Genomic DNA, 17,629 nt, shown 5'->3' with positions numbered 1-17,629 from the left:
GTTGCTGTCATGACCATTTGTGTCTGTGTCTCCAGATGGATCCCGGTACACTGTTTCCTACTGTCACTCCTGGGGCTCAGTCACAGGATCCTGTCAGTGAGGTGTCGCTGTCCCGTTTGCTGTACCAGACAAACAGAATACTGCTTTGTTTTCCTGTGCTGTAGAAAAACTAGGGAGAGCTTTATTTTTCAATAAACTTTTCTTGTGTGACAGGTGGTAGTGATTGGGGCGGGGCACTAAAGCTGCTTCTGGTGCCAACGCACTGTCAAAGGTCAAGCAGCAGATAGATGGGAATCGGGAGTTCGCTAGCTGAGTTCATGATAGCTGGGTTCAGAAAGCACTTGCTATGCACGTGTGAGAGCCTGGCTCCAAGCCTCAAAATCCACTTTTTAAAAAGGCAGGCACATGCTTGAAACCCCAGTTCTCAAAGAGACAACATGGTTGGCGTGCATAGAAAACCTATAACCTGGGGCCGGGGAAATAAATGGCTGAGTGGGAAAGCCCTTGCCAGGCATGCACAAGGACCGGAGTTTGATCCCTAGAAGTCATGGAAAAAGCCAAGTGTGCTACACACTTGTAATCCCAGTTCTGGAGGTGCAAAAACAGGTGTCTCCTTGGGGCTCGCTACTCAGCCAGCCGAGCCAAACCAGCAAGTTCCAAGCCAGTTAAAGACGCTGTCTCATAGAACAAGATGGACAGCATCCTGTGGTACCACGCATGAAATTGACGTCTGGCGTGCACACGCACACACACACACGCATGCACGCATGAACAGGGGAAGGGCTTCACCACTACGAACTCTTCCCTTGTGTCCGCCGCAATACTGAATGGAAAGCATTCTTTCCATCTTCCAATCTCACTGAAGGAACTGAACTGGAAAATGAACTGCTAGATTTTTTTTTTCTTCAGAAATAGTTCTGACTGCAGGGTGCATTTAAAGCTTTGTCCGCGTGGGGCGGTAAAAGGCAGAGAGCACCTCCATTCACCTGGAAGAGGAAGCAGCTGGGCATCCGTGGGCCATGAGCGTTGCCGGGGATCTCAGTCAGTGGACAGCTGGCTAAGATGCATACAAAGCCCCAGGTTTGAGTCCCAACACCATACAAACTGACTTGGTGGTGCACACCCGCAATCCCAGCACTCAGGAAGCAGAGGCAGGAGGATTGGGATTCTCAAGGCACCGCTCTGAAATTAGGGGCTGCCCTGGGTAATTCTCACAATAAAAAAAAAAAAAAAAAAAAACCACCATGGAATTCACCATCATGTGAGGCTCAACTCCCTGAACTCCATGTCTGTTGACTACGAGGAAGGGTGCAGACAGATTTATGGAATCTGCATTCCCCAGGCATGCTTGCACACTCTAGGGGAATGAGCAAAGAGGGAGACCCCTTGGTGCCCACTGGGGAATTCATTCAGACGGGGGTTCCTGGCCACAGTTACATGTCACTTATTCAAAATTCTCAGGTCGGAAATGTTTCCGAGAGCTTGGGGAATGGCTCGGCAGCTAGAAACACTTGCTTTGCAAGCATGAGGATCTGTGTTCAAACCTCCAACATCCAAGCAGGGCATGACCTCATCTGCCTGTGACCCTAGAACTAGGGGAGGCTGAGCCAGGAGAATCTCTGGGGCTTTCTGGACACCAGCCTAGCTCTAGATTCAGAGAGAGATCTGGTTCCTGGGGAATAAGAGTGATAGAGGAAGGCGCGCGCGCACACACACACACACACACACACACACACACACCGCAGAGAGAGAGAGCACAAGAGAGAGCCTGCTCAATGTTTACTACATGTTGGCACAGACACTACAGCTCACACATACAACCTCCCCAATCCATACGAATTGTAAAGGTTTTTATTGGCCTGACATGGCTGCCCCGCTGGGCAGAGCTGTGCCAGCTACAGAACACGGTGGCGTGGGGAACATGTCTGCAGCAGTTTACACTTCGCGTTCCATAAGCTGGGTACATCTCGTTCCTTCTGGACGAGTGACCTACTTCTCGCAGACCGTGAGGCAGCACGACCACTTAGCACAACATTCAGAGATATGCGGATGTAGGTAATGATTATAATTATTTATTACAAATAAATGTATAGACTTTCACATCTCTCAAAAACGGTTCCTGGGTTTTCATGGATGGGCAGGTTCTGAACGTGGAAGAAAGGGCTGTGTGCTTACGTAGCCTGTCCATGCAAAGCTCATTCATCTGCCACTAAACACTTTAAAAAATAGAATGGCCTCCCTCTGAACAAATCTGCTTAGTGTCAAGATTAGTAAAAGTGTATGAAACAGGTTGATACACGTTAGGAGGGGATTTGCTGCAAGGAGAGAGGAATGTGACCCTGGAGGCGCCTTGGCCTCCTGTGTCAGCAGGCGGTGACTCGGTCAGTTACTATCTGGTTTTGGCTGAGAGTAAGCGCCACAAGGGGCTTCCTATCAAGCAGAGACCCAAGCCTGCTTTCAAGAACTGTTTGACCCCAGGAAATAGAAAACGTCACTTCCGGCTCAAGACTGGGAAGCGTGGCAGCCCTTCCCGTGGTCAGCATCCTCCTAATGTGTTTGACAGTGGGCAACAAGGTGAGGATGTGGGCAGGTGCGGCCTCCAGGCCGACCTCATCCCGTGATGACAGACACTATGAACGAAAACTTCCCCAAATGAAACTGGATGTGCAGTTAAATATTGGCACCAACTGCCTTCGTGGAAACCTCTCGTCACCATGGTGACGCTCTTCCCCCGGGGCCGTCCCTGCCGCCCCTCCAGCCGCCTTCACTCAAACATTTCGTAGTGACGCGTCTGTCTCACTCTGGGCACCATGTCGATGAGGAGCCTGCAGAAACGAAGACAGGCAGGGTCACCTCGATACCAGGAGAGCTTGGGGAAACTGAGGTTATTTGTGTATGTGTGCGTCTGTGTCCTTTCCTGTGTGTTCAGCTGCATGGGTGGTGTGTGCTTATGCACGGTGTGGGGGGCGGGGCTATGGAAGTCAGATAACCTTGTCCGTTTGCCCACTTTGATTTTCCCCGGCAGGGTCTCTCCTCTTTACCTGGAACGCACCAAATAGGCTAGACGGGGTGGCTGGGCGATGGTCTTCCTGTCTGGAATTACAGGCGTGCGCTACCACAGCTGGCTCTCTTTTTTAATGTGGGTCACAGGGATCAAATTCAAGTAGCTGTGCTTCCCCACCTGAGCCGCCCCGCCCCCCGCCCCCGAGTCTAGCTGTGATTAATTCTGCCCACATGCCACACCACTGTCCCTTTCAAAGCAGACAACTCAATGGTTTCCTGCACATATGTGAGGCTGTGTGTTCATCCACACTGTCTTAATTCCGGAACATTCTTATTATCCTCTGTGCATGCTAATGGTCACCCCTGCTTCGTCTTCCCCACCTCTTCCCAGACAACCAATGATCTAATTTGAGGCTCTACAAGTGGATCTATTCTGGAAGTTGCAGATAAAAAGTGTATGACCTTTTTTAAATGTGACCATGTTCATTCGGCATGTTAGTTCATCCACACTGTAAGGTGTTGGGACACTTCATTCACTTTGATGCCTGAGTCCTCAAACCCAGAGACAGTTACAAGTGTTAGTAAGGACCACCTTGGACATGGCTGCTGGGAATGGACGGAGTGGTGCTGCTTTGGAAAAGAACTTGGCAGATCCTCAAAATATGGACAGTACCCTAGTGGAAGCCAGGAAGCACTTAACTTAAAAATAAAGCACCTCGACAGGAACGATTCTCTCTAGGGACAAGACCTGCCTTAGAGTCCATATCCAGGGACTGTCATTGGGCTACTTTCTCAATAAGTGGACCCCATGCTAAGATGGCTTTGCCCCCCTCCAGGGTGACCCTTTGCATGGAGGAGTAGACCCACTTAAATTTTCTTTTTACATTAGTGTGTGTGTGTGTGTGTGTGTGTGTGTTTGCACACACACCACAGGGCAACAGTGGAGGTCAGTTCTCTCCTATCTTTAACCATATGGGTCCTGAGGATTGAACCCGGATCATCAGGCTTGGCTACAAACATCTTTATCCACGGAACCATCTCTCCGGGCCCAGGAGTGGTCCCTTCTGTAAAGCCTTGCTAAGCCTAGGGCTGCCTCTGCCTGGCCTCCTCTGATTCCCAGCAGTACACACGGCATCAGGTGACAGGAAGGATGCTCAGATGACCTTCACCTGGGCATCGCAGAGACCCTCATTATAGCATTATGGAGATGAAGGCAAGAGGATCAGGAGTTCAAAGCCATCCTTGACTACATAGTGACTCTGAGGCAACCTGGACTACCTGACAACAGCAATAATTCCAAACCCAGAGTACAGAGGAAGAAAGGGGGCCGTTTAGTGCATAAAAGAACAAAGAAGAAAATGAGTGTCTGAAGTATAATAGGCTCTCTCTTCCAAGAGTTCCTGCTTCACTTGTAGAAGACCGCCCAACAAGGAATGCTGTACTCCATGAGGCCTTTTCCAATCTCGTGAGAAAGGTCAGTGCTGTGCAGCACTGTCCTCTGGGCATGACAGCCACCACCTTCATAGTCAAGGCAGCGATAGTGACCCACAGGCGACCCTCAAGAGCTGGCCTGTCAACATGCCTTAGAGAAAGACAGGGCAGGGATGGGTCATCAGACTTTCACCTGAGATCCCAACCTTCACACTAGCCTCTCCCACACCTTCCTCCCAGCTGCACATATTCTGCCCTAGCTGCTTCCATGGCCTCATGGGATATTCTGGAGTACATGGAATAGGAAGATTATCTCCAGGCTATTGCATGTATGCAGTTATGGGGAACTCACTAGGGTGAGGCGTTCCAATGGTGGCGCTGGTTGAAGGTCACCCACTGAGCTGGTTTGTTGTGTTCCCTTTTGTTTGTCAATTTGACACAATTTAGGGTCATCCATGAAGGGGGGAGACTGAATTAAGAAAATGCCTCCCTCAGGTTGACCTGTAGGTAAGTGTAGGGGTATTTTCTAGATTAATGATTAATATGGGATGGCCCGGCCCTTTGTAGGCATGCCATCCACCCTGGCAGGTTGTTTTAGGTTCTGTAAGAAAGCAAGCTGAGAAAGCCATGTTGGAGAAAGCCAGTAAGCAGCACCCCTCCATGGCCTCTGCTTCAGCTCCTGCCTCCAGATTTCCGCTTTGAGTCCCTGCCCTGATCGCCCCCATTGATTGCTGTGATGCAGAAGTGGAAGATTAAATAAACCCTTCCCTCCCCAAGCTGCTTTTGGTCATAGTGCATATCACAGCACTAGAAAGTAACTAGAAAACCTGCATGCCTCTAAGTAGCTCCTCATGCATGCTCCTGTGAATGAGCCCAAGAACCTGCACCAAATGAGGCATGGATGGGACCAGCACTTTGGTCCAGCTCCAGTGCCCTATTTTGGGTGGGGAGATGTTTGCTCACATTTCCCCAGGAATAGCAAATACAGCATTCATATGCCTGAAGCCCAAAGGAATAAAATATTAGACCTTTCCTTCATTTCCTTGCTGGAAAAGGGGTGGGGGAAGAAGGGTTTCAGAGCATCCCCGCCCCCTGGTGATCAAAGATTAAAAGCAGAGCCGTACTTGACCCCGTAGGCAAAGATGGTGAGGCCGATCAGGACACCGATGCTGCCATCCAGGTACCAGACTTTGGCGTTGTGTTTGAACACTTCGGCACTCAGGAGGATGGAGAAGCCCATCACTCCCCCGACAAGGGAGTTGAACCCTGCAAAAGAAGAGAGATCACACACCGATGTGAAGTGGACATTTTACAGTCTAGGCGATCAAGTCTACAGACTACAGAACATAACAGGCTTCATTCTGTAGAAGGGATCTGCACATACACACTGCTAATGGGTTGTTTGTTCTGGTTAACCTTCAATCAGGATGCCATCCAAACAGCTTGCTTAGGAGGAATCCTCCACACTACACAGAGAGAGGAAAAACGGTGAAGGAGAAACAGAGCCCAATGGACGAGACTACACGAATGCCTGACTGCCTTTGCTTCCTCTCCCTGTACAGCTTGCCCGCTGGAGATGAGATGGGAAGCACACCTCTGGGCTGTGAAGCCACTGTCTTCTCAGGCCGCAGGCTGTCTGAACAACAGTTTAAAGACTTATTTCTGCGGGCTAGGGAGGTGGCTCAGATGGTGTGCACCCCCAGCAGTGATGCCCAGCCAGACACATTGACACGGGTCTGTGAGTCTGTGTGATCTCAGCATTCCTGTGGCAAGCTGGGACATGGCGACAGCTGACTCATCCTGGAAGCTTGCTGGTCAGTGGCAAACAAGAGACACTGTCTCAAACAAGGTGAGAGGTGAGAACCAGCACCTACTGTTGTCCTCTGACTTCTACAGGCATGCCCTGGTACACACAAACACTCACACATATGAGTATGTATGTGTGTCTACACACACATGGGTGGGGGGATGGCAAGAAAAAATATAAAGCAGAAAGACACACCCAAACTCTTCACATGCACACCCCGCTGCCAACCATTCCACCCCTTCAACTTAGCGGAAGCACTCCTTGTTTGGGCCTTCCTATGCCTGTTGCTTCCCTCCCCTCCCAGCAGGGGGCGCAGTGCTCACAATCCTCCTCCCTACACACTGCCCCACCTGCCTCCCACCAGCAGGGGGCGCACTGCTCACAATCCTCCCTTAAAACTGCCCCACCTGCCTCCTTGTTCTCAGTTTGTTTTTGTCACGGTTCTTTCCTCCCTAGCGTGGTATTTCTGCCATTTGTATTTTACCATCTCCCACTAGAAAACTAAGCTGGGAGACAGAAGTTCTGTCCCGTTCCTTGCTGTCTCCCATGTCCCAGAACAGGGTGCTGACGATACTGTAATAATTAGTGACTGGCCATAAGCCTGGGGAGAGGAAAGGAGGGTGTGAGGTGTGACCTCAGCTGTCCCTGTAGTGTGTGTTGGAGGGGAGGACGGCCTTGCCGCCCTGCTCAGAAAAGGAGAGGAGAAGTTCCCCAAGCAGCCACTAGATGTCCACATAGTTCCACTGATCCAGCCCTCATCAGTCAGCACCACGGACAGCTGTCCAAAGCCTCCCTGGTGAGCCGCAGAGGCGAACTCAACTCAGCTTGAGGTTTCCAGGGGTGTCCTTTGCTTGTGACATAGCCTGACTCTTAGTGTCTTCTCTTTCACAGACAGGGACTAGGGACTGAGTCCAGACTGTCTCACACACCCCCGTGTGCGTGTGTGTGTGTGTGTGTGTGTGTGTGTGTGTGTGTGAGAGAGAGAGAGAGAGAGAGAGAGAGAGAGAGAGAGAGAGAGAGAGAGAGAGAGAGAGAGAGAGAGAGGTCACCCTCAGCGGTCATTCTCATATCACATTCTATCCTGTTTTTCAAGATAGTCACGGAACCTGGAGCTAGCTGGGCTGCCTAGCCTGCCTCTACCTCTGCCCCTGCCTCCGCCCCTGCCCCGCCTCTGCCTCTTCTCCTGTCTCTGCTGCAGCTTCTGCTCCAGCCTCTGCCCTTGTCCCAGCCTCTGCCTCTGCCTCTGCCTCTGCCGTGCCCCCACCTCTGTGCCTGCCCCAATCTCTGCCCCCTGACCCTGCCTCTGCCCCTGCCTCTGCCTCTGCCTCTGCTTCTGCCCCTGTCCCTGCCTTTGCCTCTGTCTCTGCCCCAATCTCTGCCCCTGACTCTGCCTCTACCCCTGCCTCTGCCTCTGCTTCTGCCCCTGTCCCTGCCTTTGCCTCTGTCTCTGCCCCTGTCCCTGCCTTTGCCTCTCTGTCTCTGCCCCAATCTCTGCCTCTGACTCTGCCTCTGGCCCTGATTCTGCCTCTGCCTCTGCTTCTGCCCCTTGGCTGCCAAGACTAGGATCACAGGGCCCTGAAAGTTCTTGAATGCCCCCCCCCACACACACACACACCAGTCTCTGGCAGTCACTCACCGGACCTAGGTTTGTGTCCTCACTTCTAACCTCAGAGATGTTCTACAGAATAAACCCTGTGGCTGGCTTGACAACACAGACTAGTTGGGGCCATGCTGACTGGAGATGCCACTGACCTGACTTTAGTAACTAGATTGGAATCTGTGTAACTAATTAATCTGTGCAATCTTTCATTCCATACTGAACAGTCTGATAAGGATTTTCACAGAAGTTCCAAGTGTTTTCAAGTTGGAAAGAAATGAGACATCTGGCCCCTCTTCTCAGAGGGTTCCCTGATTCCTCCAGACTGCCAGCCCTTACTGGAAACTTCCACAGGGTGGCCTCTTGCATGGTTGTCTTACTTTGATTCCTCATTTACACTCAGGGTTATTTTAGTCCTGCAGCCCAGGCTGGCCTCATGCTCACCAAGAATGACCCAGAACTGCTCATCCTCCAGCCCTCCTCCCCAGCGCTGGGATTACAGGTTTGTACCAACATGGCCGGTTTAGCAGGTGATTTAGTAGGTACTGGGAATGGAATCCAGATCTTTCCTCATTCAGGCAAGCACTCCTACCAACAGAGCTACATTCCTGGCTTCATCTTCAATCTGAGGGAACGTTTACATGCTTACTGAATATCTAGAGCAACCAACCCGCTGTACTAAGAGCCTCCAAGGTGCAAGAAGGAGATGCCGGCTGTTTCCCCCCGGCCCCATCACCCACCAGCTGCTGTCACTTTCCCCTGAAGACCTGCTTCTTGAATGCCAAGACACTTGTCCCCCATGCACACACACACCAACGACCCAGCCGGCTGAGCCAGCGGGGCCCAGCTCCCACAGGGCTCCAATCTAGGATACATTGAGATCATGGGAACAAGTCAGGGGCTGTCTAGCTCATAGGATAAGGAAGGGTTCTAGAATGTCACTTCTGGTCTCTGTTGGGAAAGAAGATTCTTGGCTCTGTCTCAACCAGAGGAACAGCCACAGGGCATGCATCAAAGTGAGGCAAGATAGAAATGTAGGGAAAGTTTCGGGGGGGCATGAAAAGAGAAAGAAAAAGCCCCTCCCCAGGCATCTGGCAAAGGCCACTCACCAGCAGACAAGCAAGAATCTCCTGGTAACTGACAGCTACTTAAGGCTTGTCTCCCTTCTACAAGCCTGGAATTTTCTGAGAATCTCACCAGAAAGCCCATTTCAGGGAAAGAGCATGTACTAACCCTCTGTGTCACCTCATGGCTCCTAGCTTCCCCTTATCGAGATATCGTCCCATCCAAGGCACCGCCAGAAGCTTGGAAAAGAGAAAGAAAGTGTGTGTGTGTGTGTGTGTGTGTGTGTGTGTGTGTGTGTGCACTTAGCGACTTTGAGATGGAACTTGAGAGACACCAGAAGGGTCTATATGGATAATGCTATGACAGCTAATCACTTACTGTGCCCTGAGGACTTCACACCCACACTGGGGTACATCCTACTTCCCGTATTCTCCCCTTAGAGGACCCCCTCGTGTGGCTGTGTCTACTGTCTTCTGAGCACCTTCTTGGAAGCCTATATTAAAATACCTTTAATAAGCCAACCAACTCCACTTTACTACACCAGCTACTTCTGAAATTCTTTTCAGCGTCAAAGCCATCAATCTCAAGTGGCCAGGACTAAAGTCCCTATAAGTCTAAGAGAACACCTCAGGCTACTGAGGGTGGCAGAATGGAGCAGCGTATTGTCTTCGCATAACTGACAAATGGACCCCCAACAATAAGAATAGCCAGGGATCCTCAACCCTGACCCTACTCTGCTTCCAAAGAGAGAGGAAAGAGTTGCAGGTAGCTCCCTGAGCCTAATCAATAAACAACTGGAGCCCAGATTCTGGATTGCACAATAAGGAGATGGCTGTAATTACTATAGCTTTATCTGCCAGAGACAGCCCCTTGTAGGAGAAGGGGTCTACTGCCATTATTCATGGCGAGTCATCCTCTCTGACCATTCCTTGTGGCCACCTCCTTGCCTTCCCAGAACCCTGTCCCCACTTCCGTGGCCACTTCCCTCCCTTCTGCTCCCTCACTCGAGACACCCAGAAGGCCCTTCAGAATGCATTAAGTCATGTCTCCCAACTACTTAAATATTTGATAAAATAGCCACACTTCTGTCTTTCTGCCCAGGGAGCAGTCATTCCCTGGGATCTGCCCCCACTCACTTCCAGAGCCCCTTTCCAGCTGGTAGGAGCCCCTTTTCCTGGAGGAAGCCAATCAGCAGTCATCTGCTTGAGAACGAATACTTTTGCTCCACCTACTGACTTTTCTTTGGAGTTTCCCCGCCAGTTTGAGCATGATGGACGACGTGTCCGCTTAGGTAGAAAATCAAGCTCAGAGGGAGCAGAGGAGCTAGCTCGGTCCGTAAATGGAGACTTGAGTTCTATTCCTCAGAATCGTTGTAAAACAAAACAAACCATAGAGCCAGGCATTGTGGCATGCATGTGCAATCCCAGCTCTGGGGAGGGAGAAAGAGGTGGATTCCACGGGCTCACTAGCCAGCCTATCTGGTCTCCTTGATGAGAAACGATGTCTCACAAGCCAAGGAGGACAGTGACAAGGAACAATGACTATGACTGTCCTTCGGCCTCTTCATATATGTGCAACACAGAGAGACACTCAATACAGTGGTGGGAAGCCGGAAGTTCAGGGAAGCCTAAGCACAGATCTGAGTATGGAACAGCTCTGAGGTTAAGGGAAAACCACGCATGCAGGCGCGAGGCCCATCAGTCCAAAGAGATGAGGTCATGCTCTAACGATGGTCGCTGTCAACTTGACACAGTCAAGCATCAAGGTGCGAGAGAGTCTCAAGGAGGGATTGTCTAGGTCAGGTTGGCCTGTGGGTTTGGAGAATTGTCCCTATTGACTTAATTGCTGTGGGAATAATCCTGAAGGGGGAAGCACCACTCCTAAATTTGGGACCTGGGCTGTAGCTGAGTGGAAAAGCTAGCCAATCACTAACAAGCAAGCACACGTTCATTCTCTCTGCCCTTGACTGTGGATGTGATGAACTCCTTCAAATCCCTTCCTTGATTACCCGGAAATGATGGGATGGGCCCTGGGAGTATGAGCCAAATAAACTCTTTCCCCCTAAGTTGGATTGGTTGGGGTGTCTTGTCACAGCCATAGGTGGTCTTTGTGATCATAGACAGGCCTGGGGGGTGGCTCTGACCACCGAGTCCAGGCTCAGGCTTCATCGCAGCGGAGGTGGGGGCAGCAGAAGGCATACAGACCCCAGGCCTCTGCAAGCCAGCAACGCATGGGGACTGAGAGGTCCACCTTGGAAATGACCGTGGATTGCCTGTGCTGTCCCCACCCTAGGAGCTTAGCAGGCTGCCCTGACTACTCTGGGACCCATTCCCACCCCAGGCACCAGGTCGTGAAACACAGATGGGGGAGACAGATGGAGGAGACGCAGAATCCACAGCTTAGAGAGACCAAGGCCCCACCAGGCTCTGTTTCCTTCTGCCTTAAGAACCTGGGCCACAGATACATTTCCCCAGAGAAAGACAGTCTCAGCCTACAATCCTTTCAGTTTAAATAAACTTGACTGATGTCTTGTTTGCTTTTTGAGACAAGGTTTCATGTAGCCTTGCTAGCGTTGAACTTACTATGAAGCCAAGGGTAACCTTGAACTTATGGTCTCCCTACCTCCACGTCTCTAGTGCTGGATGGCAGGTGTGCACCACTACACCCAGACAATACACTACTGAGGCTCGAACCCCCAAGCCTTGCGCATGCTAGGCAAGCACTCTATGAACTGGTTATGTCCCTAGCTCTATTTCTTTCCTTAAGAAAATAAAAGGCCAGGTATAGTGGGACACATCTGTAATCCCCATACATGGGAGGCTAAATAGGAGAAAGGAAAGTCCAAGGTCAGCCTGAGCTCCATACAAGACCCTATCTCAGGAAACCAAAAGAAACCCAGTCATGCTGGGCGGTGGTGGCTCACGCCTTTAATGCCAGCACTGGGGAGGCAGAGGTAGGCAGATCTCTGTGAGTTCGAGACCAGCCTGGTCTACAAGAGCTTGTCACAGGACAGGTTCCAAAGCTACAGAGAAACCCTGTCTTGAAAAACCAAAAAAAAGAAACCCAGTCATTTCTGCTTTGTTTATGTGATTAAACTTAGGGTGGTAGACACCTGCTTTGGTGTGAGAGCTCCAAGAATCACAAAGTATGAAGTTTGGGGAATAGTGCTGGTGGTAAATGGATCCCCGAGTTGTCGAGTTCACTTGCAAGACCAGCATCTACCAACATCCAGATGCACCTGGCCTGGCTCAGAGCTCAGCCCTCAGACAAGAAACGCCTGCACTACTCACCGTCTGTGATGAGAGCTCTGCTTGTCAAGACCTTCCCCAGCATAAACTTCAACACAGCCAGGACGCTGCAGAGGATCCCACTTAAAATGGAGACACTGAACAGGAAGTCATCCTAGAAGAGAACATTCCAGATTTTGACAAGTCATCTCTTGCTAGCGCGATCATCTTCCCCACCAGCGTTGTGTGAAGTGTAAGGGATCCGACAGACACGCTGCCGCCAGGTGGCAGTATACCGCAGGTGGTCACCTGTGTGCCTGGCGTTGAGAAAGGATTATTAAAATTAGCCAGACTAATATTTACAAAGCCATTATGTATTCCCCCTTCTTGCTATTCTGCTAGAACACACAGCAATCATTGATTGTTACAGGATTGGTTATAATGCCAAGAATGATGCCTAAGTAGTATTCTCTAGATAATTCACAAAGCAGGCAATTGAGAATTTGGGGACCCTTTCTCACAGAACACACTGGTTTAGCCACAGGATCATTTCTAGCTAGAGATACTTAAAACCTATGTGGGTTTTTTTTTTCATTCACACAATTGAGATTTCAAAGATAATCTTCAAGGTGGGAAAAAATGGTGCCTAAAAATAGTCCACTGTTGACGTGATTTTCACACTTCCTGTAGGTGCGGCATTAACGTTTGCAAGCAAACGGGTGAGTCACATGTTCAAGGCTGGCGTCTTCATTGCTATCTCCTGACATCAGGCCCCTCGAGATCCCCTTTGAGCTCCCACGCGTTGCTCCCCTGAGACACAGCCTCCAGGTTCTCGCGGATTAAAATGCAACTGCCAGCAGAAATTCAACACGGTAGCAGATATTTAGAGAGAAATAGGATCATCCTTAAGCAGTTTATTAATAAAATTGCTATCCTAGTGACAGACGCAGGGACAAAGGAGACAGCTTGCCTTGCCAGAATTGAAACTAAACTAAATCATTTTTTTTTAAAAAATTACCTCTCTGGACTTGGGGTTTCTGTACAACGTGAAAGCATCTCCGCCCCAGCCCTGCAATCACCCACCATTGACAGCAGCAGCTCCGACTGTATGAGCTCACAAATTCTTATCAACTCTTCCTCCTAGGAAGACCAACTACCCCAGGATCACCAGCTCTCCTCGAATCTGGGCTGGACTTAGAGCCTTAAGACTAGCAGTTCCCACAAAGGGAAGGGAAACAGAGGCAGCTGAGATGGCTCGGTGGGCGAAGATGCTTGCTGCCGGGCCTGCTGGCATGAGCTCAATCTCTGGGGCCCACGTAGTAAAAGGAGAGAACCGGCTGCCAAGGTTGTCCGTGGTCCTCCACCCATGCTGTAGCAAGTATACATGCACACTCGAGTGCATACGTGCGCGCACACACACACAAAGTTTAAAATGTAATAAAAATTAAAGAAATGGGGGGAATGGTAGCACTGGAGGGCTTAAACCCACCAGACTCCACCCGACCAAGTAAGTGAGGCTAACACAAGCTGTGACACCACACATCCTATGAGGGGTTGGGACTGTGCCTCTGTCGTGACTTACCCCAAATCCATGCCTCCATTCAATGCGAAGACTATCAATCAATCCTAAACTAAATTATCGTTTAGAAAACACCTGAGCGTCATCCCTCATGTATCAAAGGTACATCTGGAACCTGTCACCGACTGAACACTGGAAGGTTTGGTAATTAAATCTAGCATGGCATTTGAGGGTAGGTTCAGGGACTAAAAGCATCAGTGGGAAAACTGGGAAATTAAAACTGCACCCATAGCTTTGTCTGTAGTGTTATGAGCCCATCGTGGGGAGGACACACTGGGGTTGTGAGCTGATAACCTGGGGACACTGGTGGAGGAAAAGAACGCTCTGCACATAGATTCTCCATGGATCTGAAGTGTCCACAGGTGGAGGGGGGGTCTCAGTTGGTGAAGGGTTATCCCCTCCAGTGGATGGTTTGAGTTTGATCTCCAGAACCAACAAAAAACAAGCCAGGTATGATGCAATCCCAGACCTGGGGAGGCAGAGACGACTGGATCCCCGGGGCTCACTGGCCAGAAGGATCGATCTAATCAACAGGCCCAGACCAATGAGAGATCTCAGAAGACTTGGCAGATGGCTCCTGAGAAATAAGATCTCTGGCCTCTACACACACACACATGCACGCACGCACCACGTACACTTGCACACATATGAATGCATACACATACAAACCTACATCTACAAACACGAAACACTGAGTTAAAACATTTTCAGATTTATAATTATCTTCAAATAATCCGTCTCACAGATCTGTCACCTCTAATACTTGTCCACATGAGGACACAGAAAAGTCAGCCATCTTTGAACCATGAAGCAAAGCGTCAGTACCGTGATCCTTGGATTTCCAATCCCAGAAGCGTGAGTAGTAAATCTCCATTGTTGGTAAGCCACCTAGGCTGTTTGGTCACAGGCTGAGACTCCCTAGTCAGGACCCACACAGCACGCTCAGGAGCTGTGGTCACCTGCACAGGAGTGGGTCCATCAACGGTCTTCCTCAGAAAGAGGAGTCTAGTCATGAGAATGCCTCATGAAGGGCAAAAAATAAATAAATAAATAAATAAAATCCAAATAATCCCTCACAGGTGTGCCTGGAAGCTTTTCTCCAGTGTGAGTCTAGACCAGTGGTTCTCAACCTGTGGGTCATGACTCCTTTGGGGCCGAATGACCTTTTCACAGGGGTCGCCTAAGACCATCAGAAAACAGATATTTGTATTATGATTCATAACAATAACAAAATTATAATTATGAAGTAGCAAGGAAATTTTATGGCTGGGGGTCACCACAGCATGAGGAACTGTGTTAAGTGGCCAGAGCATCAGGAACGTTGAGAACCACTGTTGTAGACACCGCCAAGGTGACAATCAGTATTACCACCACATGCAGGAGTAGTGACCCTCTTACGAAGAGACCTCCGAAAACTCCCTTGAGTGGGAACAAGGCAAGAAGACAAGGCTGGCATCTTGCCTTCCCCACCTTCAGGACTGTAAGAAGCAAGCATTGCTTGCAGACGGAACCCTAGTCCATGGTACTCTGTGGCAGTAGCCCAAATGGTCTGAGACAGTGTCTGTGCCCCTCAACTGTTTGTTGTTTTGGTTTTGCTTTGGTTTGGTTTTGCTCTATGCATGTATACGTCTGTGCCTAGTGTCTGCAGGGGTCAGAGAAGGCATTGGATCCCCTGGAACTGGAGTTATAGATAGCTATAAGTCACTACACAGGTGCAAGGGGACTGAACCCATGTCCTCTGGGGGCCATCCGTGCTATCAACCACCAAACCGTTTCTCTAGCCTCTGTGTGTATTCAATTTATTGTCAACTTGATACAACCTAGAGTCATAAGAGGGAACCTCAACTGAGACTCTGTCCAGTTCAAGTGTGTGTGTGTGTGTGTGTGCGTGTGTGTGTGTGTATGTGTGTGTGTGTATGTGTGTTCATGGGTAGGGAGACAGGGAAGAGAAAGAGATGGAGATGGAGGGGGAGAGAAAGACAAGATAACCAAGAGAGCCTTCTTCTATGTATGATTCCTGCTTGAGTTCCTCTCTTGACTTCCCTCTGTGGTGGACTGTGATGTGACCCAGAATGACAAGCCAAGAGACCCTTTCTCCCCTGCGTTACTTTTGGTCACAGTGTTTTATCAGAGCAACAGAAATCAAAGTAGGGCAGTGCCTGACCCATGCGGAAGGACATCTTACAAGAAGCCACCTCATCTGCCCTCAAATGTCTCTTGCCTTTCAGATTGCATGTGACAGTGGCTATTTTCAGTCCACGTGAGTGGCATGTCTTTGTGAAGAGCTAATAATGGACAGACTCTAATTTTCCAATTTCATTGGTCCCAAACTGTGAAAAACAACACCTTAGCTTGGCAGGACAAACTGCTGTTAGAGGAATCCAAGAACTTGGCAGATTCCAGATGCTGAAAGCATGTTTCGGCTAGGTGGTAGCTCAGTCTATGGTGTGTTCCCCGTGCAAGCAGGAGGACCTGGTTTTTACCCTCAGAATCCACATGAAAAAGCTGGGCATTGCGGTATGCCCTCATAATACCAGTGCCAAGGATGAGGATGGAGATAGGTGGGTCCCTGGGACTCATTGACCAAACAACCTAGCCTAATGGGTGAGTTACAGGTTCAGTGAGAAACTCTGTCTCAAAAAAATAAGGTAGACAGTTGTCCCGTCTTCCACTTGTATACACACAAAGGCACACATCACAGACATATACCTGCACACACACACAAACATGCACACAAACACATACATACAAACTTCGAATTCTACACTCCGGTCTATGTCAAGATCAACCCTATTTCACCTAGCAGAATGAAATCAGGGAAACAATCCGAGTTCCATATGTGACCACACCAGAGGAGAAAGCCTCCCTACTGCGGTGAAGAGGGATCCATGACCTCACACAGCAGCAGAGTTGGACCCAGCCCTAGGGAGAAGCCACTTCACACTGCAGTTAGGAAACAGGCTTGGAGAACAGGGGTGGGGTGGGGGTGACCTTAACCCATTGGCGAAGACTTGTACTCTGAGTTCACATCTGCAGGCTCTCCCTCACAGTCTAACAAAGGCCACCCGCCCCTTCGAATTTTTTGGCCCAGACTGGAAGGTGGAGAAAAGTACAGCTCTTTTTTTTAAGGCTCAAAGGCAATTAGAGAAGAGCTGATAAAACCTGGGCTAGGTGAGGATTCTAGTGCTGACGTGTGACATCTGTCATTGTGTGCGAGGTTACGGACCTTGCCAGTCAGACCAGGTTCTCCAGTGAGTTTTTCTTCTGGGAGATCCCAGGCCCCAGCGTTGCCTCAGCTGATAGCATGTGGGCTGATAAATCAAAGTCCCCACGAGACAGAATTCTCTATTTCCACAACAGATCAGACCATCCCAGGCCAGCCAAAGCTACCAGATGGAGCTGACCCCTCGGCGTCACCTGCTATTTTAATTCTGCCGGAGTCATGCTGACCTCCTTCCAGTCCCTCAGTATGGATACTGTGTGTTCCTATCCCCTGTCTTTGCATAGGCTCCTCTGCCTGCCTGGAAGCTGGGTGTGTCTTCATGCCCTTCCATCGTCTCCCTTTCTCTCTAAAAACATCACTTCCTCAATCAGGTGGTCCTGAATGCAATCCTTCTCATCTTTGGACAGTTTTGCTGTCAAGTGGAAATGTCCCCCATAGGGTCATGCATTTGAGCATATTGTTCCCTGGCTGGTGGTGCTGTTTGGGACATTGTGGAATCTTTGACACCAGTCCTTGCTGGAGGAAATGGGTCACCAGGGGCCTTCAGGTTTTTCGGCATAGTTCCACTTTTCTGTCTTGACTCTGCTTCCCGACTGCAGCCACAATGTGACCAGCCATCTCACACTACTGCCACCACGCCTTCACCACTGCGTTCCTCTTGAACTGTGAGCCAGAGAAGCCCTTCCTTCCTTAAGCT

At 49.9% G+C, this 17,629-nt stretch overlaps 1 protein-coding gene across 1 annotated transcript in view; it reads right to left on the bottom strand.

Moving 5' to 3' along the window:
* Positions 1-2,052: 2,052 nt before the first annotated feature.
* Tmem163 (transmembrane protein 163) overlaps positions 2,053-17,629 on the bottom strand; it is a 38,991-nt gene continuing 23,414 nt past the window's right edge. The window contains exons 4-6 of the mRNA XM_042054035.1: positions 12,194-12,305; positions 5,559-5,700; positions 2,053-2,825 (exon numbers count right to left, since the gene is read on the bottom strand). Coding sequence (XP_041909969.1) covers positions 2,765-2,825; positions 5,559-5,700; positions 12,194-12,305 — 315 coding nt within the window. The 3' untranslated portion in view covers positions 2,053-2,764. The remainder of the gene's footprint in view (positions 2,826-5,558; positions 5,701-12,193; positions 12,306-17,629) is intronic.

This window comes from Arvicola amphibius, chromosome 12 (assembly GCF_903992535.2).
Source record: "Arvicola amphibius chromosome 12, mArvAmp1.2, whole genome shotgun sequence".
NCBI lineage: Eukaryota > Metazoa > Chordata > Mammalia > Rodentia > Cricetidae > Arvicola > Arvicola amphibius.
This window is presented reverse-complemented; position numbering and strand designations above follow the sequence as displayed.